At 47.0% G+C, this 18,952-nt stretch overlaps 1 protein-coding gene across 1 annotated transcript; it reads right to left on the bottom strand.

Annotated features, from left to right (window-relative positions):
- Window positions 1-2,276: 2,276 nt before the first annotated feature.
- On the bottom strand, window positions 2,277-5,385 carry FAM43A (family with sequence similarity 43 member A). Its single transcript, XM_086320482.1, has one exon. It carries the CDS (start codon window positions 4,461-4,463, stop codon window positions 3,192-3,194), a length of 1,272 nt encoding a protein of 423 aa, XP_086176608.1. The 5' UTR covers window positions 4,464-5,385; the 3' UTR covers window positions 2,277-3,191.
- Window positions 5,386-18,952: the final 13,567 nt, after the last annotated feature.

The following is an 18,952-nucleotide window of genomic DNA, read 5'->3' as shown; positions in this document are numbered from 1 at the left end:
GCATTTAAAGTACCATTGGCTTGTAAAGGAGAAAGAGGAGGCTCACCCTGCAAGACTGTTTGACGAATAAACCTCACCTTGCAAGCTGTTTGATGAATAAACCAGACCTCAGGTGCGTTCCATAACGTGTAACGTGTATCTCCTCTGCCTCACTGTACTTGTGTCACACCACTTTTCCCTCTGAGTGTTACGAGTAAATTGGTTTTCGGGTTTTTGTTTTTTTCATTCAAAACATCTCTCCTTACGCTAGTGATATCATCCCTGGAAGACTGAGATGTAAGAAGAGGTGAATCATGTATCACCTTCCTATTGCATCTAGAATTACAACAGCCAGAGCCCTGGGGTGCAGTGGGGATAAAAGCCAAAAAGTAGAGGGGAGGAAAGAGGGAAAGGGAGGGCACAGTGGGGTGAGTAGAGGAAGCTGATTCTTCTGCAGTCTGCTTATTTTCTTCTTCCTGCTTCCTCACCCTCTAAACACCCCTTCCCTATTTATAAATCAGAGAATAGGAAAAATCAGACTTTAAAGACATAGTTGCCTTGTATTTATTGATGGTATTGGTATGAATGTCATTCGTCTGTTTTCTGACCCATCATTGTAACCCCATTAATCACAGACTAAAGCCACCATGGCATTCTCTCTGGACTCAGTTGGATTAAGAAGGATGACATGTAGACTCTGCCCCACCTCCAAGTATTTGTCAAATGATCTTTACCCTGATTAAGGCTCTTATCAGTTTCAAACAGCAGAAGAACCTGGCAGTGCACGGCAATAATTTGAAATGTGAGATCTAAGCATGCAAACTAGTGATGGACCACATAGCTGACTTTCCTGACCTCTCTCTACCTGGGGGTTTGAAAACATCATTCAGTAGTGTGTATCTGAGGTATTCAGGAAAAGGGAGAGGGACTCTCAACCAAATCAAAATATAATAAAAGAGAAAGATAAAGATGGACCTTGTTCTAAGGCCCTCAGGAAGTGACTCTGAATATTTTTCAAATTCCCACCCACACTTGCTTTTCTAATAAGGATCACCAATTAACTTCTGTTAATTAGGAAGAAAATCTCTTCTCCCCAACCTCCCACCCCTCCTTCCTTTATGGTTTCAGTGAATTCTAGACTCCTTAAGATCACTGGGTCTATCTGCTCAGAACAAATTTACAATGAAAACAAAACCAAGGGCCTCAGGACAGCAGGGAAGGCCAAGAGAGCAATCAATTTCTGCAACATAGGAAAAAAGGGCCCACAGGGGCAAAGGGAAAAAAATAATTTGCAGAAGGCACAGTTTTGGCAGCATCTTATTACAGCTTCCAGCTGATCGGGTGCAGCCAAACTAGAGACATCTGTTTGGAGTTTACAACAGAAATAAACACAGAGCAAGCATGAAAACGCTAAGACACACACACAGACCAAGCTCTAGCAGTCCTTCTCCGCCCTGACCTCCAAACCACTCTCCCACTGGGTCAGGCTGGGTTGTAGAAGGAAAGAAAATGGGCTTTTCCACCTGCTCCCCACCCCGCCCCACCTGCACTGTGACTCATTCAAGCCATGACTAGAATTTAACTTTCCTTTCTCCTTGCTTTTCCTCTCAGGAAAAACAGAGATGCTCCCATTCCTTAGAGAACCTCATAGGGACTTCCATTCATTCTCTAATTCTCATCTTTACAGCTCCTTGAGCTGTTTGGGAAGGAAAAGGTGAACCACAGGAGCTGGTAAAACCCTAGAAGACCTTGAAAGTTACCCCTCCCTAAATCACCTCACAGGTCTGGCAGTGAGGAACAGAACTCACCCGGCATCTCCAAGAATTGCCTCAAAGAGATCAGAAACAGCTGATGCATCTCGTTTCATACATGAGATGTCAGTCCAGGTTCGATGCACGATACTGGATGTTTGGGGCTAGAGCACCAGAGGGATGGTATGGGGAGGGAGGAGGGAGGAGGGTTCAGGATGGGGAACACATTTATACCTGTGGCGGATTCATTTTGATATTTGGCAAAACTAATACAATTATGTAAAGTTTAAAAATAAAAAAAAAGAAACAGCTGATGCTTATAGAACTGAATAAGTGAAGAATCCGGGCCCAGCTGCAGTACCCAGAGTTTCAGAGGACAGGAAAGGCCCCAGACTACACATAAAGCGAGTTCCCCCTTCTCAATCACCTCCAAGTCCTTCGAAGGACAAAGACTAGCCTCCCAACCCTATCGCAGTCATGGTCACACCCTTTCCCGCCCACCCCCATGGCCAAGCATTTTCTGAAGCAGTTTTGGATGCTCACCTGTTCTGTTCAATTTTCCTCTTTATTCTCTTCCCCACTGGCGTGCAAACAGAACCAGAGCAGTGCTACTCTTAAAAAATAACAAAATGTTTTATACACATTTCTGTATATACAACTGAACAACATTTTACATGTCCCTTTTGCACAGCAAAAGATATAAACATTGGACTCTGAGAACACAGTTATGTACAAGAAAACCAAAAAGATGTCAAAAATACTTCACAACAGTGCAAAAATATTTTACACAGTATCACGGAGTGAGATCTTTTGAGCAGGAGCAAGGTGTGTGTTTCTTAAGGAAAACTTTTTCTAGGTATTAGATGTCAATAACTGTAAACAAAATGCGACTTTCTTTCTCCCCCTCTCCCTTCCCCACTAGTTATTTGAGGAATTTGGCAGAATTTCAAGGGTCTGAGTCTGAGGTAAACAACCCAAGCTCTTGCACCAAAAAGACTGGGTCCAAGGAGGTGGCATTAAAGCCTCAAACACTGTGAAAGCAATTACAAAAAAACAAAAAGTGCCATGTCAATGACAACACTAGGCCCTCCCAGATGACCGGTGGGGGAGAAAGTTAACCCCTCCTCCTCAGGCCCCAGCTGCCCCACAAACAGGAAACTGGCCGGCAGGCACTTGTAGCCCGCCGGGCTTTGCTAACACCAGCGGCCTTTCCCTTCCCCAGACCCCAAATGGCGACCTCTTTCCCCTTCCTTGTATGGTTTCCCCTCCCCCGTATCTCCACTTGCAATCTGAGCCCCGCTTCAAACACAGCCATATGTATGGGTGTAGAGGGGGCGGGTCTGAGCCTCAAGTGTCCCATCTCCCCTTTCCTGGGGCAGGTCGGGAGGTAAGGAAGTGGTGGAGAGGCGCGTGGGGATCACGATCGGGCGCCAAGGGCGCGCACAGGACATTGCTGGGAGCTCAGCCCGAGTGGGGCTCGTCTGGGCTGGCGCAGTCCGCGGGGCCGGATGGGTCCCCGGCGGTGGCAGTGTTGGCATCCGGGCCCCCTCCTTCGATGGAGCTCTCGCTACCCGTGCTCTCGCCCGACAGCAGGCGCGTCACCCGCAAGTCCGCCTGCAGGCTGCGCACGTCGTTGCCAAAACTGAGCTCGCCCAGGTCGTTAATAAGCTGCGAAAGCTCGGCCCTCATGTCGGAGGTGCTGCCCAGCAGCAGAGGCGACGACCCAGCCTCAGGGCCCGGCGAGACCCCGCCGCCCCCCAGCGCCTCCTCGTGGCCACTCTCCAGTGTGTCCAGCAAGTCCCCGCATTCGAAGTGCATGGCCACCACCAGCGCCCGCTTCGCTTCGGCCTCTGGCTCTGCCGGCTCTCCTTCTCCGGCTCGGTCCTCCTCCTCCTCGGGGCAACCCTCCGCGTGCTCCTCTTCCTCTTCCTCCTGCAGCTCCTGCTCCTGCTGTTCGCCGAGCAGGTCCTCGGTGATGGAGCCGAGCTTGGGCGCACTTCGGCTGCGCTCCACCGGCGGTTTGTAGCAGCAGGGTCCGTGCAGGAGCAGCTTGCGCAGCGGCACTAGCGGGATGGTGTGAGCGCCAACCAGCTCCTGCTGCTGGTGACGCGCGTCGTCCCGCCGCTTGAGCCGTTTAAATTCCGCCAGAGCGTTGGCCGACGTCTGGTAGAGCAGCAGGGCCATGGCCTGCGCCTTCTCGGGCTTAGACACGAGTACCGCGTGACAGCGCAGCATGACCGCCTTGTGCTTGAGCTCGTGCCGGTACACCCAGGCGAAGACCTTGGGCAGTCGCGCGTCTGCCACACAGTAGGTAACGCGGTGCAGCAGGTACAGGTGGCCAGGGCGCCGCAGCGCGCGCTCCTCGGCGTGCACCATGCGGATACCCTGCGCACTCACAGTCAGCTTCATCTTGGTGCCCTGACGGCCCGCCTCACTCTTGCTCCAGATCTTGCCCACCGCTAGGTCGGTGCAGCCGTCGCCGCGCGCCTGGATGGTGGTGGCATTGCCCAGGTAGAGCACAGTATAAGTGGGATCCTCGCTGGTGATGTGCAGTTTTTTGCGCTTGGAGCGAAACATGCTGCCCACCCGGCTGAGCGCGCCTTCGGGGCACGCCCTCGCTAGAGAGCTGAGCGCCGAGTAGTGCAGGCTCACCGCGTAGCCCTTGGGCTTAGACGCCTGCCGTGGCGGCGCCTCGGCCAGCAGCTCGAACTTGTGCTTCTTCCACGGCAGCATCTCCGGAGGGCGCCCCCGCGCAGCTGGGCGGCGGCGGCGGAGCGCCGGTTGAGAGCCCGGCTGAGCCACCCGCCCCGGCCGGGCTCGGCCCGGGCAAGACCGAAAAATAAAACTCTGCTGGGAGTGGCCCACTCCGGAGTGGGGGCGGGGGAATAGGGGTGTATAAGGCTCGAGAACCCAGCACAAGAGGTAGGGGTCGAATTTTTTTTTTTTTTAAGATTTAACTGCAAGGGGGAGGAGGGAAGGAGCACACAGATTTATCCCAGCCTGAGCAGGATCAGGGCAAAGAGTCTTAGGCAGGCAAAATGAGAGAAAGACAGCACAAGAGTGGGGCGGAAAACGTCTTTAGAAAAAAAGAGATGCAAATAAATGAGGAAGCCCCCAGCAAAAGCAGCCGGGATGGTGCGAGAATACGCAGGAACTCCTCGGCGAAGGTGAAAAGAGCCCCCCCTCTCACACTCACACACACAGTCGCTAGGGCCAGAAACCGCGGAAACTCAACCGCGAGTGTACCCAGGGGTCGGTACTCCCCACCTCCAAGGGGTCCTGGAGGCAGAGAGCCCCTCGGTTGAGCGGGTCCCAGAAGCAGTTGCTTGCCCCAAGTGCGCTCCGATGGTGGGTCGGATGGCCGCGGCGGGCCCCGCGCAGCAATCCCCCAGTGGCTCACTGCATCTTCCCACAGGCAGGACGCCGGGGACTCGGGCTCCGCGGCTCACTGTTAGGGCTGGCTCGGCGGGGGCAGCGCGGGGCTCCGAGGGCCAGGCGTGCGCATGGTCGGCTCCCGGGACGGTCGCTACCTCATTTCTTTTCTCCGGAGGGTGTCTGACTCGGCTCCCGGGATCCCCTGGCTCGGCTGCCAGCCTTTGCAGCGCGCCCTCTCCGGTGCTACGAGCGGTAGCTGCCTCGCCAGCCTCACATCCTTGCAGTCCGAGAGGAAGATCTCGGGTAAATATAGGCCGGCACGAACCATTCGCTGCACGGGGACAGGGGAGGAGCAGAGACAAGGATCTGTTTCAGGCTTGGACGCCCGGCGGTTTGCCGATCTCTTAAAGGGATCTGGTTGCAGCCATTGGTTGGGGGGAAAGGGAGACCGATCCAGTCTGGCAATTTCATCCCAAATTTACCAATATCCCCTATATCTACAGAAATCTCCAAGACCTGGGGTTACCCCGCAGGAAAAGCAACTTGAATTCTGACACTCCACCCCCAGGCTGAATTGCAACTCACTGAATAAATGTATGTCTCCATCGAAACTTCTGGGGGAGGCGGTGGAAGGTGGGATTTAGACTATAATGTGCAAAAAGGTTGGGGAAATAGTATTTCTTTCTGTGTGTGACAGCTTTCTGAGAATGACTGGGTGCTATTTTTTTCCCCAGAATTTTATTCTGGCAAAGAAAATAAAGAAGGGCAAAGAAAACATCTTTCACTCTCTTGGAGCCCCTTCTCCACATGTAAAGAGCAGATAATGAAAAGAGAGATGAGTGGTAATAAGATGGTTGGAGTGAACACTACAGTGTGTATTTGATAAATAAGCTCCTAACCCCTAGCAGTGGCCCTGCCTTCTGTCAGGGCCTAAGCGGGAGAGCACTTTTCTGAGATATATACAGTTTCTAAATAATCCTTGTGTGTGGTTAAGAACTCAGTTTACTTTGGCAGGCCAGGCATTTAGTTTTATTACATTACTATCACATTATGGATGAAAATTCCTAGTAAAAATTCAAATGACTTTTGTTTCAAATAATGCCCACCCACCCTCCATGAGAATGCTTAGCATTAATCATTCTCTTCTCTTGTGCCAGCTTGACACTGTCACTTTAATCATCTGGCTGGCCTGACCCTTGGTTAGTAACTCATTTCTGGGCCCTTGAAACAACCAGCTTTCCTCTATGGTCTGCTCACTCAAAGCAAAACCACTTGTAGCTGAAATGTGTAATAAGTGTCCTGATAACCCTGCATGGAACACCCAAGCTCATCCCACAGGAGGACAGTAGACCCTCCCACTCTCCAGGCCCAGGCTTCTGGGGATCTGGGTGTCTCTGGCTTCCATGCCAGGTCCTGATCTCAGCACAACCGTAACCCCTCCTGGAGATTCTCTGGCCCTCTATTTTTGCTAACTTTTAACCTTTCTTTGAAAGTAAGTGAAATTCACTCAGTCGTGTCCGGCTCTTTGCAACCCCATGGACTGTATGTCCATGGAATTCTCCAGGCCAGAATACTGGAGTTGGTAGCCTTTTCCTTCTCCAGGGATCTTCCCAACCCAGGGATCGAACCCAGGTCTCCCCCATTGCAGGCAGATTCTTTACCAGCTGAGCCATGACTCAATTTTCTAGAGTCATTGGTACTGAATTTCAGTTTAACTTTCCTGAGTACCTTTTGGAACCAGGCCCTGAACTGGGAGTCGACAGACCTAATTCCTGTCTCCAAGAAACTCCCAGTCCAGTGAAGGATATAAAGTTCACCCAACTCTGGGCTTCTGCTGGAACATAAATTCTATGAGAGCACCCTGTCTGCACAATGCCTGGCACCACTTAATTGTTGAATGAATGAATGAAACATGCATGTAAACAAGAAGACAGAGTGGATCAAATGGCCTGCGAAGATCCCAGAGTACTCTGAGAAGCTGGAGAAGAAAAGATTCTTTGTGACTAGGAAAATCAAAGAAGGTTCCACAGAGGTGGTTATGTTTAAAATGAACAAGACGTCACCAAGCCGGAAAGAGTTAAAGGGCTTTCCAGATATAGCAAACATAGAACATAATAATGCATGCACGTGTGCAGTTTAGGATGGCATTTAATAACAATGAAACAGGATAACTTTCCTGATGGTTCAGTGGTTAAGAATCCACCTGCCAATGCAGGGGACATGGGTTTGATCCCTTGTCTAGGAGGATTCTACACGCCATGGGACAACTAAGCCCATGTGCCACAACTAATTAGGCCCACATGCCCTTCAGCCTGTGCTCTGCAACAAGAGAAGCCCCAGCAATGAGAAGATCACACTGCAACCACAGAATAGCCCCTGCTCTCCGCAACTAGAGAAAGCCTGCATCCAGCAGCAAAGACCCAGGGCAGCCAAAATAAAATAAATAGTTTTTTTAAGTGAAAGAGGAAAATTTCCTGATCAAACAAGGAATTATGCTGATCGTGCTTTCTGGGCTCTCCTAGTCTCTTAGAGAAGGAATGGCCTTTTCATGGCTGGCTGGGCCCAGAATGTGATTAGAACAGTGCTATAATGACTTACCCTTCAACTGCCCTGATAGGTTAATGGAGGCAAGGTGTTGGAAGGAGCTGGTTAGGACTGTAAAAAGCCACTTAAACCAAGGTTAATTCCTCTTCTGCTTGCATTTCAGGAATATCTTATAGTGGCAATGAAGTAGAGAGAGTAAGTAGTCCAAACAAAAAAAAAATCCTATAAAAACCACACCAAATTAACTTGTGCTAAGTGACCTTTCGGAGAAGGCAATGGCACGCCACTCCAGCACTTTTGCCTGGAGAATCCCATGGACGGAGGAGCCTGGTGGGCTGCAGTCCATGGGGTCGCTAGAGTCGGACACGACTGAGCGACTTTACTTTCACTTTTCACTTACATGCATTGGAGAAGGAAATGGCAACCCACTCCAGTGTTCTTGCCTGGAGAATCCCAGGGACAGGGGAGCCTGGTGGGCTGCCATCTCTGGGGTCGCACAGAGTTGGACATGACTGAAGCGACTTAGCAGCAGCAGCAGCAAGTGACCTTTAGCTAGGCCATATTTCAAAGTCTAGACTCTACAAAAGCAGACATCATGTTCAAGCAGTTAACATTTCCAAATTACTCAGAGGTTCAAGGATTACAACAAGGCTGTGTATTGTCACCCTGCTTATTTAATGTATATGCAGAGTACATCATGCGAAATGCCAGGTTGGATGAAGCACAAGCTGGAATCAAGATTGCCAGGAGAAATATCATCTTCAGATATGCAGATGATACCACATTGATGGCAGAAAGCAGAGAGGAACTAAAGAGCCTCTTGAAGATCGTGAAAGAGGAGAGTGAAAAAGCTGCCTTAAAACTCAGCGTTCAAAAACTAAGATCATGGCATCCAGTCCCATCACTTCATAGCAAATAGAAGGGGAAAAAGTGGAAGCAGTGACAGATTTTATTTTCTTGGGCTCAAAAATCACTGTGGATGGTGACTTCAACCATGAAAATTAAAAGACACTTGCTCATTGGAAGGAAAGCTATAGCAAACCTAGACAGCACATTAAAAAACAGAGACGTCACTTTGCTGACAAAGGTCCATATAGTTAAAGCTATGGTTTTTCCAGTAGTCACGTACTGATGTGAGAATTGGACCATAAAGAAAGCTGAGTGCTGAAGAATTGATGCTTTCAAATTGTGGTGCTGGAGAAGACTCTTGAGAGTCCCTTGGATTGCAAGGGGATCAAACCAGTCAATCCTGAAGGAAATCAACCCTGAATATTCTAATGAAGGATTGATGCTGAAGCTGATAGGTTCCAATACTTTGGCCACCTGATGCAAAAAGCCAACTCATTGGAAAAGACCCTGATGCTGGGAAAGATGGAAGGCAAAAGGAGAAGGGGGCGGCAAGAGGATGAGATGATTAGATAGCATCACCAACCGACTGAATGGACGTGAATTTGAGCAAACTCCGGGAGACAGTGAAGGACAGAGGAGCCTGGCATGCTATAGTCCGTGGAGTCGCAGAGTCGGACACGACTTAGTGACTGAACAACAGTGAAGAACAACCAAGGATCAGAAGGGTTTAGGGAGGAAGTGGAGGCGCTGGTGATGGGAGCTAGGGCTTGTCTCAACCTCCACGAGAGGCACCTCCTTGGGCTTCATGCAGTGGCAGAGAAAACAGTGGTGCACAGCAGCAGGGAGGACTCCACTGGCGGGCCAGGCTTTCTAGCAGACCCAATGTCCCAGATGCACAGGCTCACAGAGCTGCTCCTGGGCTATCTTCTTAGTAAGCTTATTTTCAACCTGGGAGGACACAGAAGATTTAGGCAAATATGAGCACTCCGATGTGTAAGACACACACCATGTAGACCTGAGATGTAGAACAGTTCCAGAATAGACCTCAGCAAAGTCAGCTGGCAAGGGCTGACCGAAACTGCATGGCTAGAAACTGCACGGACCACAGACTGTTTTTTATGACACTGCCCCATCTACTGGTGCCAGGCAAGAGTGACACTTGGTGAAACGTTTTCTCACAGAACCAGATAAGCCAGCAGCAGAACCAACACACAGCCAAGTCACAGCCGGAAAGAAACCCAGCCTCTAACATAAATTCGAAGCGTAAGCCTTTTAGCTTGCACGAAGCTTTGGGGCTGGCTTTCTCCCACCTTATTTCTCGAATAATGCTCTTCCTGCTTGGTCCCCCTCCCCCTACATCCCACTGAATGAACATTGGCTTCAGCCATGACAAATGACATACCTGGGATCTTCAAAGTCATTCAACACATATTTGTCGAGAGTCCACTGTAGATGTGATGTCATTGCTGGGGATACTGCACCAAAGCAGACAGACAGGTCTTTGCCCTCATGGGATTTATATCCTGTGGCGAGGCAGATAACAAGCAAACAAACACCTGAGAAAATATCAGTTAGTGAAGAGTCTCTGAAGAAAAGAAAGCAATGTCAGGAGGAGGAAGTAGCTGGTTTGGACTGCATAGCCAGGTAAGGCCTCTCTGGGCAGAGACCTGGATGGGATGAAGCCAGCCAGACAAAGAAATGGAGGGAGAGCATTCCAACCTGTGATGGCCAAAATGGTAGTCATGGGCCAAATGCTGCTAATGAGCACCTGAAAAGTGCTGGGTCCAAATTGAAATGTGATGCAAACATGAAATACATTCAATATTTTAAGGACCTAGATAGGAATGTAAAATATTCAATGATTTTATAGTAATTATATATTAAATGATAATGTTTTGGCTACATTGAGTTAGTAGGATATGCTGTTAAAATTAATTTTTCCCATTTCCCTTTACTTCTTTAATGTGGCTGCTGGACATTTAAAACTATGCATTTGGACAGCTTTGTGCTAGGCAGAGTTCACAGCCAGTGTGAAGTCACCAAGGTGGGAATGACTCCAGTGGGTTCAAGGACTCTCCAACTTCAAAATCTTACTGTGAGATTACAGCCTCTTATTCTTCCAGCCCTCTTCATTCCTGACTCCTATCACATCAGCATTCCTCACAGAGCAGACTCACCCCCTGGCTGTATCAGAATTCTGTGGGGAAATTCCTGGATCCCACCCATAAACCAGATATCTGGTGTTAGAGGTTGGCAATATGTGTGCTTCAACTTCTCGTGATTGAACAGATACTAAAGTGCAGGGAGCTCTGCCCTACCCCACTTCATTTTTCCCACTATCAACCCCTTCCTAACCTCTTATCCTTGCCCTCCTCCTCATCCAAGACCTTCTGGATGAGCATCAGGTTCACAATTTCTGTGCACTGTATCCACTCCTTCCCTGGATTACTACCACCGTCTCTGTGCTCTGCTCCTGGAGTCAAAACATAAGTAGAATCCTCCAGTTGTTCAGACAGTGCCTTGACACATTCTGACCATCCTAAACAGGCAGAATAATCACCACCACCACCAACATAAAGAAGGCTGAGCACAAAGCATTGATGCTTTTCAACTGTGGTGTTGGAGAAGACTCTTGAGAGTCCCTTGGACTGCAAAGAGATCAAACCAGTCAGTCCTAAAGGAAATCAGTCTTGAATATTCATTGGAAGGACTGATGCTGAAGTACTGATCCAATACTTTGGCCACCTGATTCAAAGAGTCGACTCATTAGAAAAGACCCTGATGCTGGGAAAGATTGAAGGCAGGAGGAGAGGGGGATGACAGAAGATGAGATGGCTGGATGGCATCACTAACTCCATGGACATGAGTTTGAACAAGTTCTAGGAGATGGCAAAGGACACCAGGGAAGCCTATTGTGCTGCAGTCCACGGGGTCGCAAAAAGTCAGACACGACTGAGCGACTGAACAATAACCACAACCACCACCAACAATCTCACCCCCGCCAAAGATGCCTACGTCCTAACCCCCAGAATCTATGAATAAGTTACAGTACATGGCAAAGGGAAAGGAAGATTGTAAATGGAATTAAGGTTGCTAACCAACTGAAAATAACCAGGGAAAATAGCTTGAATTATCCAGATGGGCTCATTCTAATCACCATGGTCCATGAAAGTGGAGATCTACAAAAACATTATGCTAAAGTGAAACCCTAATGACAGAACACAGGTTGGGCATTGCCAGGGGCTGGAGGGATGGAGGAAGGGGGAGCAAGTGCTTAAGGTATACAGGGTTTCCTTTGGGGTGATAAAAATGTTACAAAACTTGACAGAGGTGGTGGTTGCATAACATTTTGAATATACTAAATACCACTTAATTATTCCCTTTAACAGGGATAATTTTATGTTACATCAATTTTTTTAAATGAAAGCAGGATGTAAAAGAGTTAGAGTGGTGTCATATTTTAGATTCCACCTATAAGGGATACCATATGGTATTTGTCTTTTTCTGACTTTAGTATGATAATCTATAGGTCCATCCATGTCTCTAGAAATGACTTTATATCATTCTTTTTATGGCTGAGTAGTGGAGAAGGAAATGGCAACCCACTCCAGTGTTCTTGCCTGGAGAATCCCAGGGGCGGGGGAGCCTGGCGGGCTGCCGTCTATGGGGTCTCACAGAGTCAGACACGACTGAAGTGACTTAGCAGTAGCAGCAGCAGCAGTATTCCATTGAATGTGTGTACCACATCTTCTTTATCCATTCATCTGTTAATTGTTTCCATGTCTTGGCTACTATGAATAGTGCTGCAAGGAACATAGAATTGCATGTATCTTTTTGAATTATAGTTTTGTTTGAACATAAGTGGAATTGCAGATCATATGCCAATTCTATTTTTAGTTTTTTGGAGGAAACTCCATACTATTTTACATAGTGGCTGCACCAATTTACATTCCCACCAACAATGCAGGAGTGTTCTTTTTTCTCCACACCATTTATTATTTTTAGGCTTCTTTGATGATGGCCATTCTAATCAATGTGAGGTGGTATCTCATTGTAGTTTTGATCTGCATTTCTCTAATAATTGACAATGTTGAGCATCTTCTCATGTGCTTGTTGGCCATCTGTATGTCTTCTTTGGAGGAATGTCTACTTAGATCTTCTGCCCATTTTTTCAATTGGATTTTGTTATTGTTGTCATTGAGTTGTATGAGCTGTTTGTATGAGCTGTTTTGGAAATGAAGCCCTTGTAGGTCACATCATTTGCAAATATTTTTTCCCAAGCTATGCTCTTTGCATTGAGTCAGGTCAGGGACTGAGTCTGGAGGACCTTGAATAGCAGGTAGAGGCATCTTGCAAGCTGGGTGAGTCACTGGAGGCCTTTGAGTAGGGATGTGCTGTGATCAGAGTCAGAGCTCAGACGCCCATGTCCCAGCTCTGACTCATTGAGGGTCCCAGAGCAAGATGCTGCCTCTTCCTGGCCCCTCTCCTTCCTGCTTGTGAGCTGAGCAAATTCCCCTCTGGTTCTAAGATCATAAGAAGCTATGTTGGCTTTCTAAGTCTGCCATAACAAATTACCACGAACAGAATGGCTGAAAATAATAGAGATTTTTTTTCTCTCTTAGCTCCTGAGGCTAGTAGAAGATAGCATCCTCCCTTGCCTCTTCCTAGCTTCTGCAATCCCTGGCATTCCTTGGCTTGTAGACACATCACCCCGTCTCTGCCTTCCTCCTCCTCTGATGTTCTCCCCCGGTTTTGTATCTTTTCTGTGTGTGCCCAAATTTGTGTCTTCTTATAGGGACATCTGTCATTGCAATAGGGCCCACTCTAATCACATGTAACCCTGTCTTCACTTTAGTACATCTGCAAAGATCCTATTTTCAAATAATATCAGGTTAAGACTGGAATCTCTATTTTTGAAAGACAGCATTCAACTCAAAGCAAAGGCCATAGTAGGAAATTGCAAGGGTAAGAGAAGAAAATAGACAGATTAGATGTCTATAAACTTTGGAGGTCGTCCTGTGTCCTGAGGCCCCAAAAATGTTCTCACGTTTTTTTGACTTCGCTTGCCTTGAAGCCCTGCCTTTCAAGCACTACTTGCTTGGAATGTTTACCACCTGGAGAAGGGCCTGGCAGAAATGCAAAGGCATAAGAAGGCAGTCAAGAGAAGTGAAACTCTGAGCCTTGCAAGTGAGCCTTTCTCATCAGCACCACCAGAGGCAAGGGATGAATGCCAAGTTTGTTCCCTCAAAAGGCAGAGGACAGAGAAACTGCTCTGCCTGCATGGTTATCTTTAAAACTGGAGCCTTCAATCCACATTTTCATTTGTGCTAGTCAGTTCAGTTCAGTCTCTCAGTCGTGTCTGACTCTTTGCAATCCCATGGACAGCAGCATGCCAGGCCTCCCTATCACCAACTCCTAGAGCTTGCTCAAACTCACGTCCATCAAGTTGGTGATGCCATTCAACCATTTCCCCTCTGTTGTCCCCTTCTCCTCCTACCTTCAATCTTTCCCAGCATCAGGGTCTTTTCTAATGAGTCAGCTCTTTGCATCAGGTGGCCAAAATATTGGAGTTTCAGCTTCATCATCAGTCCTTCCAATGAATAAGTGCTTGTCAGATCAGATCAGATCAGATCAGTCGCTCAGTCGTGTCCAACTCTTTGCGACCCCCTGAATCGCAGCACGCCAGGCCTCCCTGTCCATCACTAACTCCCGGAGTTCACCCAGACCCACGTCCATCGAGTCAGTGATGCCATCCAGCCATCTCATCCTCTGTCGTCCCCTTCTCCTCCTGCCCCCAATCCCTCCCAGCATCAGAGTCTTTTCCAATGAGTCAACTCTTCGCATGAGGTGGCCAAAGTACTGGAGTTTCAGCTTTAGCATCATTCCTTCCAAAGAAATCCCAGGGCTGCTTGTAGTACTTATAAATAATAATGAGCACATTTGCTAGATCATTGGCTCATGATGCCCTTGACCCTTACATGACAAAGAGGGCAGGATGTACTCTTCTTCCTGGGTTATATAGTGAAGGTACCATGCTGATATTGCCAGCCTAGGCACCTTCTCTGAGATCATCATTGTGCTACTATTATTTCAGAGATTGGAGTGAAACAAAGGGTGGCATAAGCAGGAGGGGCAAGGAGTCTATTAGCTAAGAACCTTACCTAATTGAGCACCTTAGTGATTATCTATTCCAACACCCACTTTGAAGCATGAGCCTACTTGAGAACATCCTGATGCTTGATTATTTAGCCTTTGCTTAAACACCTCCAGTGACAGAGAGCTCACTCCCTTTCAAAGCTGTCATTCCATCTTTGAACCACTTCAATTGTAAGAAGGCTCACACAGGTTGAAATGGCAACTCTGTAGTTTCTCCCTATTTGTTCTAGTTCCACTTTCTTTGTCAAAACAATCCTCTCCTGTCCCTATGACAGTCCTTCAGATGAACAGAAATGGCCCTATATACTTTCTCCTGACTCTGTTCACACTTCCTCCAACTTTTTCTCATTTCCTTGCCATCCAAGTGTACCTGCTAACATTATCGATGTATCTAATAAAATGATTTAGGGGAGGGACCACAGTTAGAGACAAACAGTGAAATCCCAATGGTCAGAAGGCCCTCCTAGTGGATTAGTTACTGGTGGTATAGTTCATCACCCCACCACTGACTTGAGCTATTTAACCTTGGATGAGTCCCTCTGTTGGACTGATGACCACTAAAATATAAGCTCATGGGAGCAGGGAGTTTGTCCATTGCTGAACCCCAGAGACTAGTAATGAATGAATTAATGAACAAATGAAAGAAACCTGGCACTTTCCATCTGAAGATTTTAGAGTTGCTGATTATTCATTCTACTAGGAGCCTTCTTTATTTTGTATTACTTCACTGAACTTCACTGGATCTCAATTTCTACTGCCAAAAGTTCAGAAAACAGATAGTGCCCTTTCTTATTTGCTGTTGTGAGGGAAAAAATAATTTGCAGAGTCATCTGGGAATAAAAAAACCCCAGAAATTCCACATACAACTCCAAGAGTTGGGAAAAATTCATGGGTTCAAATACAGAACACATAGGATCTTGTTGCCTACCCACCAAAACGAGAGGTCTTTTACATGTTTCATTGAACACACAGTGACTTGCACAAGCAGGAAAGCAATGTTTGAAGTGACTCAAATTTATCATGTATAGTCACTGCTGAACTATTGAAACTTGCTTATGTGTAGGAATCCACCCATTTTCGACAGGGAAAAATTGAGAATCATAGATAATCGAAGGGAGTTTCCTACTGATTCAGTGACTCTGTGGGGACTGCCAGACTTCTATTTTCACAACTCTCAGGCTTATGCAAACTGCTTTAATGTCCTTGTGGAAGAAGTTGGTGTAGAGAATGGGAAAGAGGGAGGGCAGGGTTGCAAGCTTGCCTTGGGATAATTTTTCTGCCACTGACACATTGTTGGCCGAGGGGTGAAAACAAAACCAAAACAGAAACCCACCCACTCACCCCTCTCCATCCCCAGAGAGAGGTGGAGCTCAGAGGCACAAGAGTGTGAAGCTGGAGAGCAGAAAGCTACTCCAAGGTTTATTCCTGCATGTAGGTTTGGGGGACTTGGAATTGCATTTGTTGAATCACAGTAAATCAAGAATGAGGAACACCCCATATTGCTATTTGGAAACTGAATAGGAGGCTTCCAAGCTCCAAATCAATGCAACATTCCCCAGGAGTCAGCTATTTAGGGAATCTTGGCCTCAACAGGTCTCAGCTATATGGGGTATTAGGAAGATCTGACTAGTCTTCCAGACACAAACATTTCCACTGTCGTGACAAAGTGATGAAGGGAGTTTGGCTGGGTTGTGTTGTTCCCTGAAGTGTGTGGGTGGAATGGCTTTTGTAGTTAGAGTGTAGGGGCTGGGCTGATTCATCTTTTCAACTTCCTCACTCAGGAGCAGCAACCAACACCTTCTCCGCCCTTGACCATCACCATCACCATTCCCTGTACCCCCATCTCACTTTGTTCCTCTGAATCTAGATCCCACAATCGTGTCTCATCAGCATCCTCAATTCCCCTTCCTCCTTGCCCTCTCACTGAACTAGCCTCATAATCCTTCAGTATGAACCAATTATACATCTGGAATCTCACCGGCATTATCCAGTTGTTGGGGAAAAATTTTTTTCAGTTGTGAAAATGAACACAAAATACTAGGCAATGATCTTGCAGCATTATCTCATTTACTACCTCTGCAGGACAGGAATTATTATTATCCTCATTAACCAGATAAGAAAGCTGAGATTTAGTTCTTTGTCAGTGGTAGATTTGAGGAATATCTCAGAGGGGAGTAGATTTTTTTTATGCCTTACTTATTTGTCAGCTAAGAGTAGTTGTTGGCATTTTACGATGTCAGTGTCTTTTTGATGCCCTATCTATCTTGATTAAATTATCACTTTATTTGATCCAGATTTTTTGACGCCTAGGAGAAGAATAACAATAGAAACCAAAAGTGTTTGTTTTCCTTAAATCACTGAAGGTGACAAAATCTGGAAGAGGAAATGAAAGTGAAGTCCCAAGTTTCTAACTGAGCTCTAGGTGGCAGGTTTGTTTACATCTTTTCATTATTATTGTCACTAGAATATAAAGTTCACTGAATCTTGCTTTATGAGTTAGTTTTTTCCACTGAGCCCTGGTGGCTCAGAGGGTAAAGCACCTGCCTGAAACACAGTAGATCTGGGTTCGACCCCTGGGTCAGGAAGGTCCCCTGGAGAAGGAAGTGGCAGCCCACCCCAGTACTCTTGCCTGGAAAATCCCATGGACGGAGGGGCCTGGTAGGCTACAGTCCATGGGGTCGCAAAGAGTCGCAAAGAGTCAAACGTGACTGAGCACATTTATTTTCTTTCTTTCTTTCTTTATCCACTCAGCTCTAAGAGAATGCCAGAAACTGAGTTGATGTTCAGGTTTTTTTTTGGGGGGGGGGTTGTTTGTTTGTTTTAGTAACCCAATTTTATCGTATGTTATTGTGGTCATGCCTCAATGCATGTACGATCTTAATTCCTGACCAGGGATCCAACCCATGCCCCCTGCAGTGGAAGGGTGGAGTCTTAATCGGTAGACTGCCACGGAAATTTCTCAGGTTTTTTAAAGATATGCTGTCTCTAAGTTGACAGATGGAAGAAACCACGTTCTAATGCTTTCCTTCACTGATCTGTGAGCACCACCTTCCCAAAGACTTGCCGACTACTACATGGTTTGTCAGCATGTTTCCCAAAGTGCACTCCAATTCAATTAGAGTCAGCAGTGAGATACAGCCCACAGCAGGGCTTACCAGGGAATGCAGACATGGGTGGGGGATATGGTTCCAGCTCTTCCTGACCCAGACTTGCTGTGACTGACTTCTAGCCAGTGCTCTTCAGGATCTTCATCTGCACCAGCAGGAAATGGACTTCTCTTGCTCTTCAGAGTGGCCTGTGGGCCAGACCAACATCATCATCATCTCCTGGAAGAACCCAGTGCAGCCAGACCCTAGACCTTATCAGTCAGAATCAGCACGTTAGCAAGATTCCTAGAGGGTTCACATGCACATCAAAGTTGGGGAAGAACTGGGTTCTAAAATACACAATAACAACCCTCATTCTCCCCTCTTATCCGCCCCAGGAACTGATAAAATATTGAGGAGACTTGGGTTTGATGCCTGACCGAATACATTTCAGCTATGATTTGGGCATGCTGCTTGCTCTCAGAGCATCACAACAATGAGGTGTTCTGATTAATGAGAATGGAGTTAAAACCCCCAACATCCTCATAACTTTAATTCGACTTCTCTAAAGATAAAGTGAGGAGCAAAAGTCAGGCCGCAAAGAGTGGAGCGGGGTCACTGCTTTCACTTTATTTTAATTTATAGGAAAATTTAAATACAATTCTAGCTGGAAGTTTTAAACACTTTTTTAAAAGCTATTTGGGAAAAAAAAAAAAAAAAAAGCACGTTTAAGTCAGATTCCTTTGGCTTTCCTTGCAACCTTGTCAAGCTCTTTCCATTCCAAACGGCCATCCACGCAGGAACTCTTCTCACCAATTCACAGCTTAGGAAGACCAAGTAAACACAAAGCTGTTTAGTTGCCAGGCGTGACAGCAGTAAAGCCACACCTTACAACACTAGGCCGAAAATTAGCGCCAGGAAGCAACGCCACCTAGCGCTCCAGAACACTCTACACGCACGTCACCTCCTCCTCCTGACGAAATTAACCGGAGGCGTGGCTGCTACCGCAAATATGCCCGGCCATTTTTTTCCGAATCTCCTAGTTGTACCCCGAACACTAAAAGTCGACGCACAAATTTAGAAGGTACCATTCGTGTAATCTAATCGCCCTATCCAACTTTGAGATATTCTTAGGAATATATATTGAAAATTAAGTTCTGAGGCCACTTTTTGCATTTACTTTCTATCGTAGTGGCAAGTGTGAGATATATA

The sequence above is a fragment of the Bos grunniens genome, chromosome 1 (assembly GCF_055505025.1).
Source record: "Bos grunniens cultivar Pamir isolate PY7600 chromosome 1, Bosgru_T2T1.0, whole genome shotgun sequence".
NCBI classification, from domain to species: Eukaryota; Metazoa; Chordata; class Mammalia; order Artiodactyla; family Bovidae; genus Bos; species Bos grunniens.
Note: the sequence above shows the minus strand (reverse complement) of the source record. Positions and strands in the feature narration are given on the sequence as shown.

Coding starts and splice junctions, on each gene's coding strand:
- FAM43A (XM_086320482.1), bottom strand. CDS start 4,463: ATGCTGCCGTGGAAGAAGCACAAGTTCGAGCTGCTGGCCGAGGCGCCG.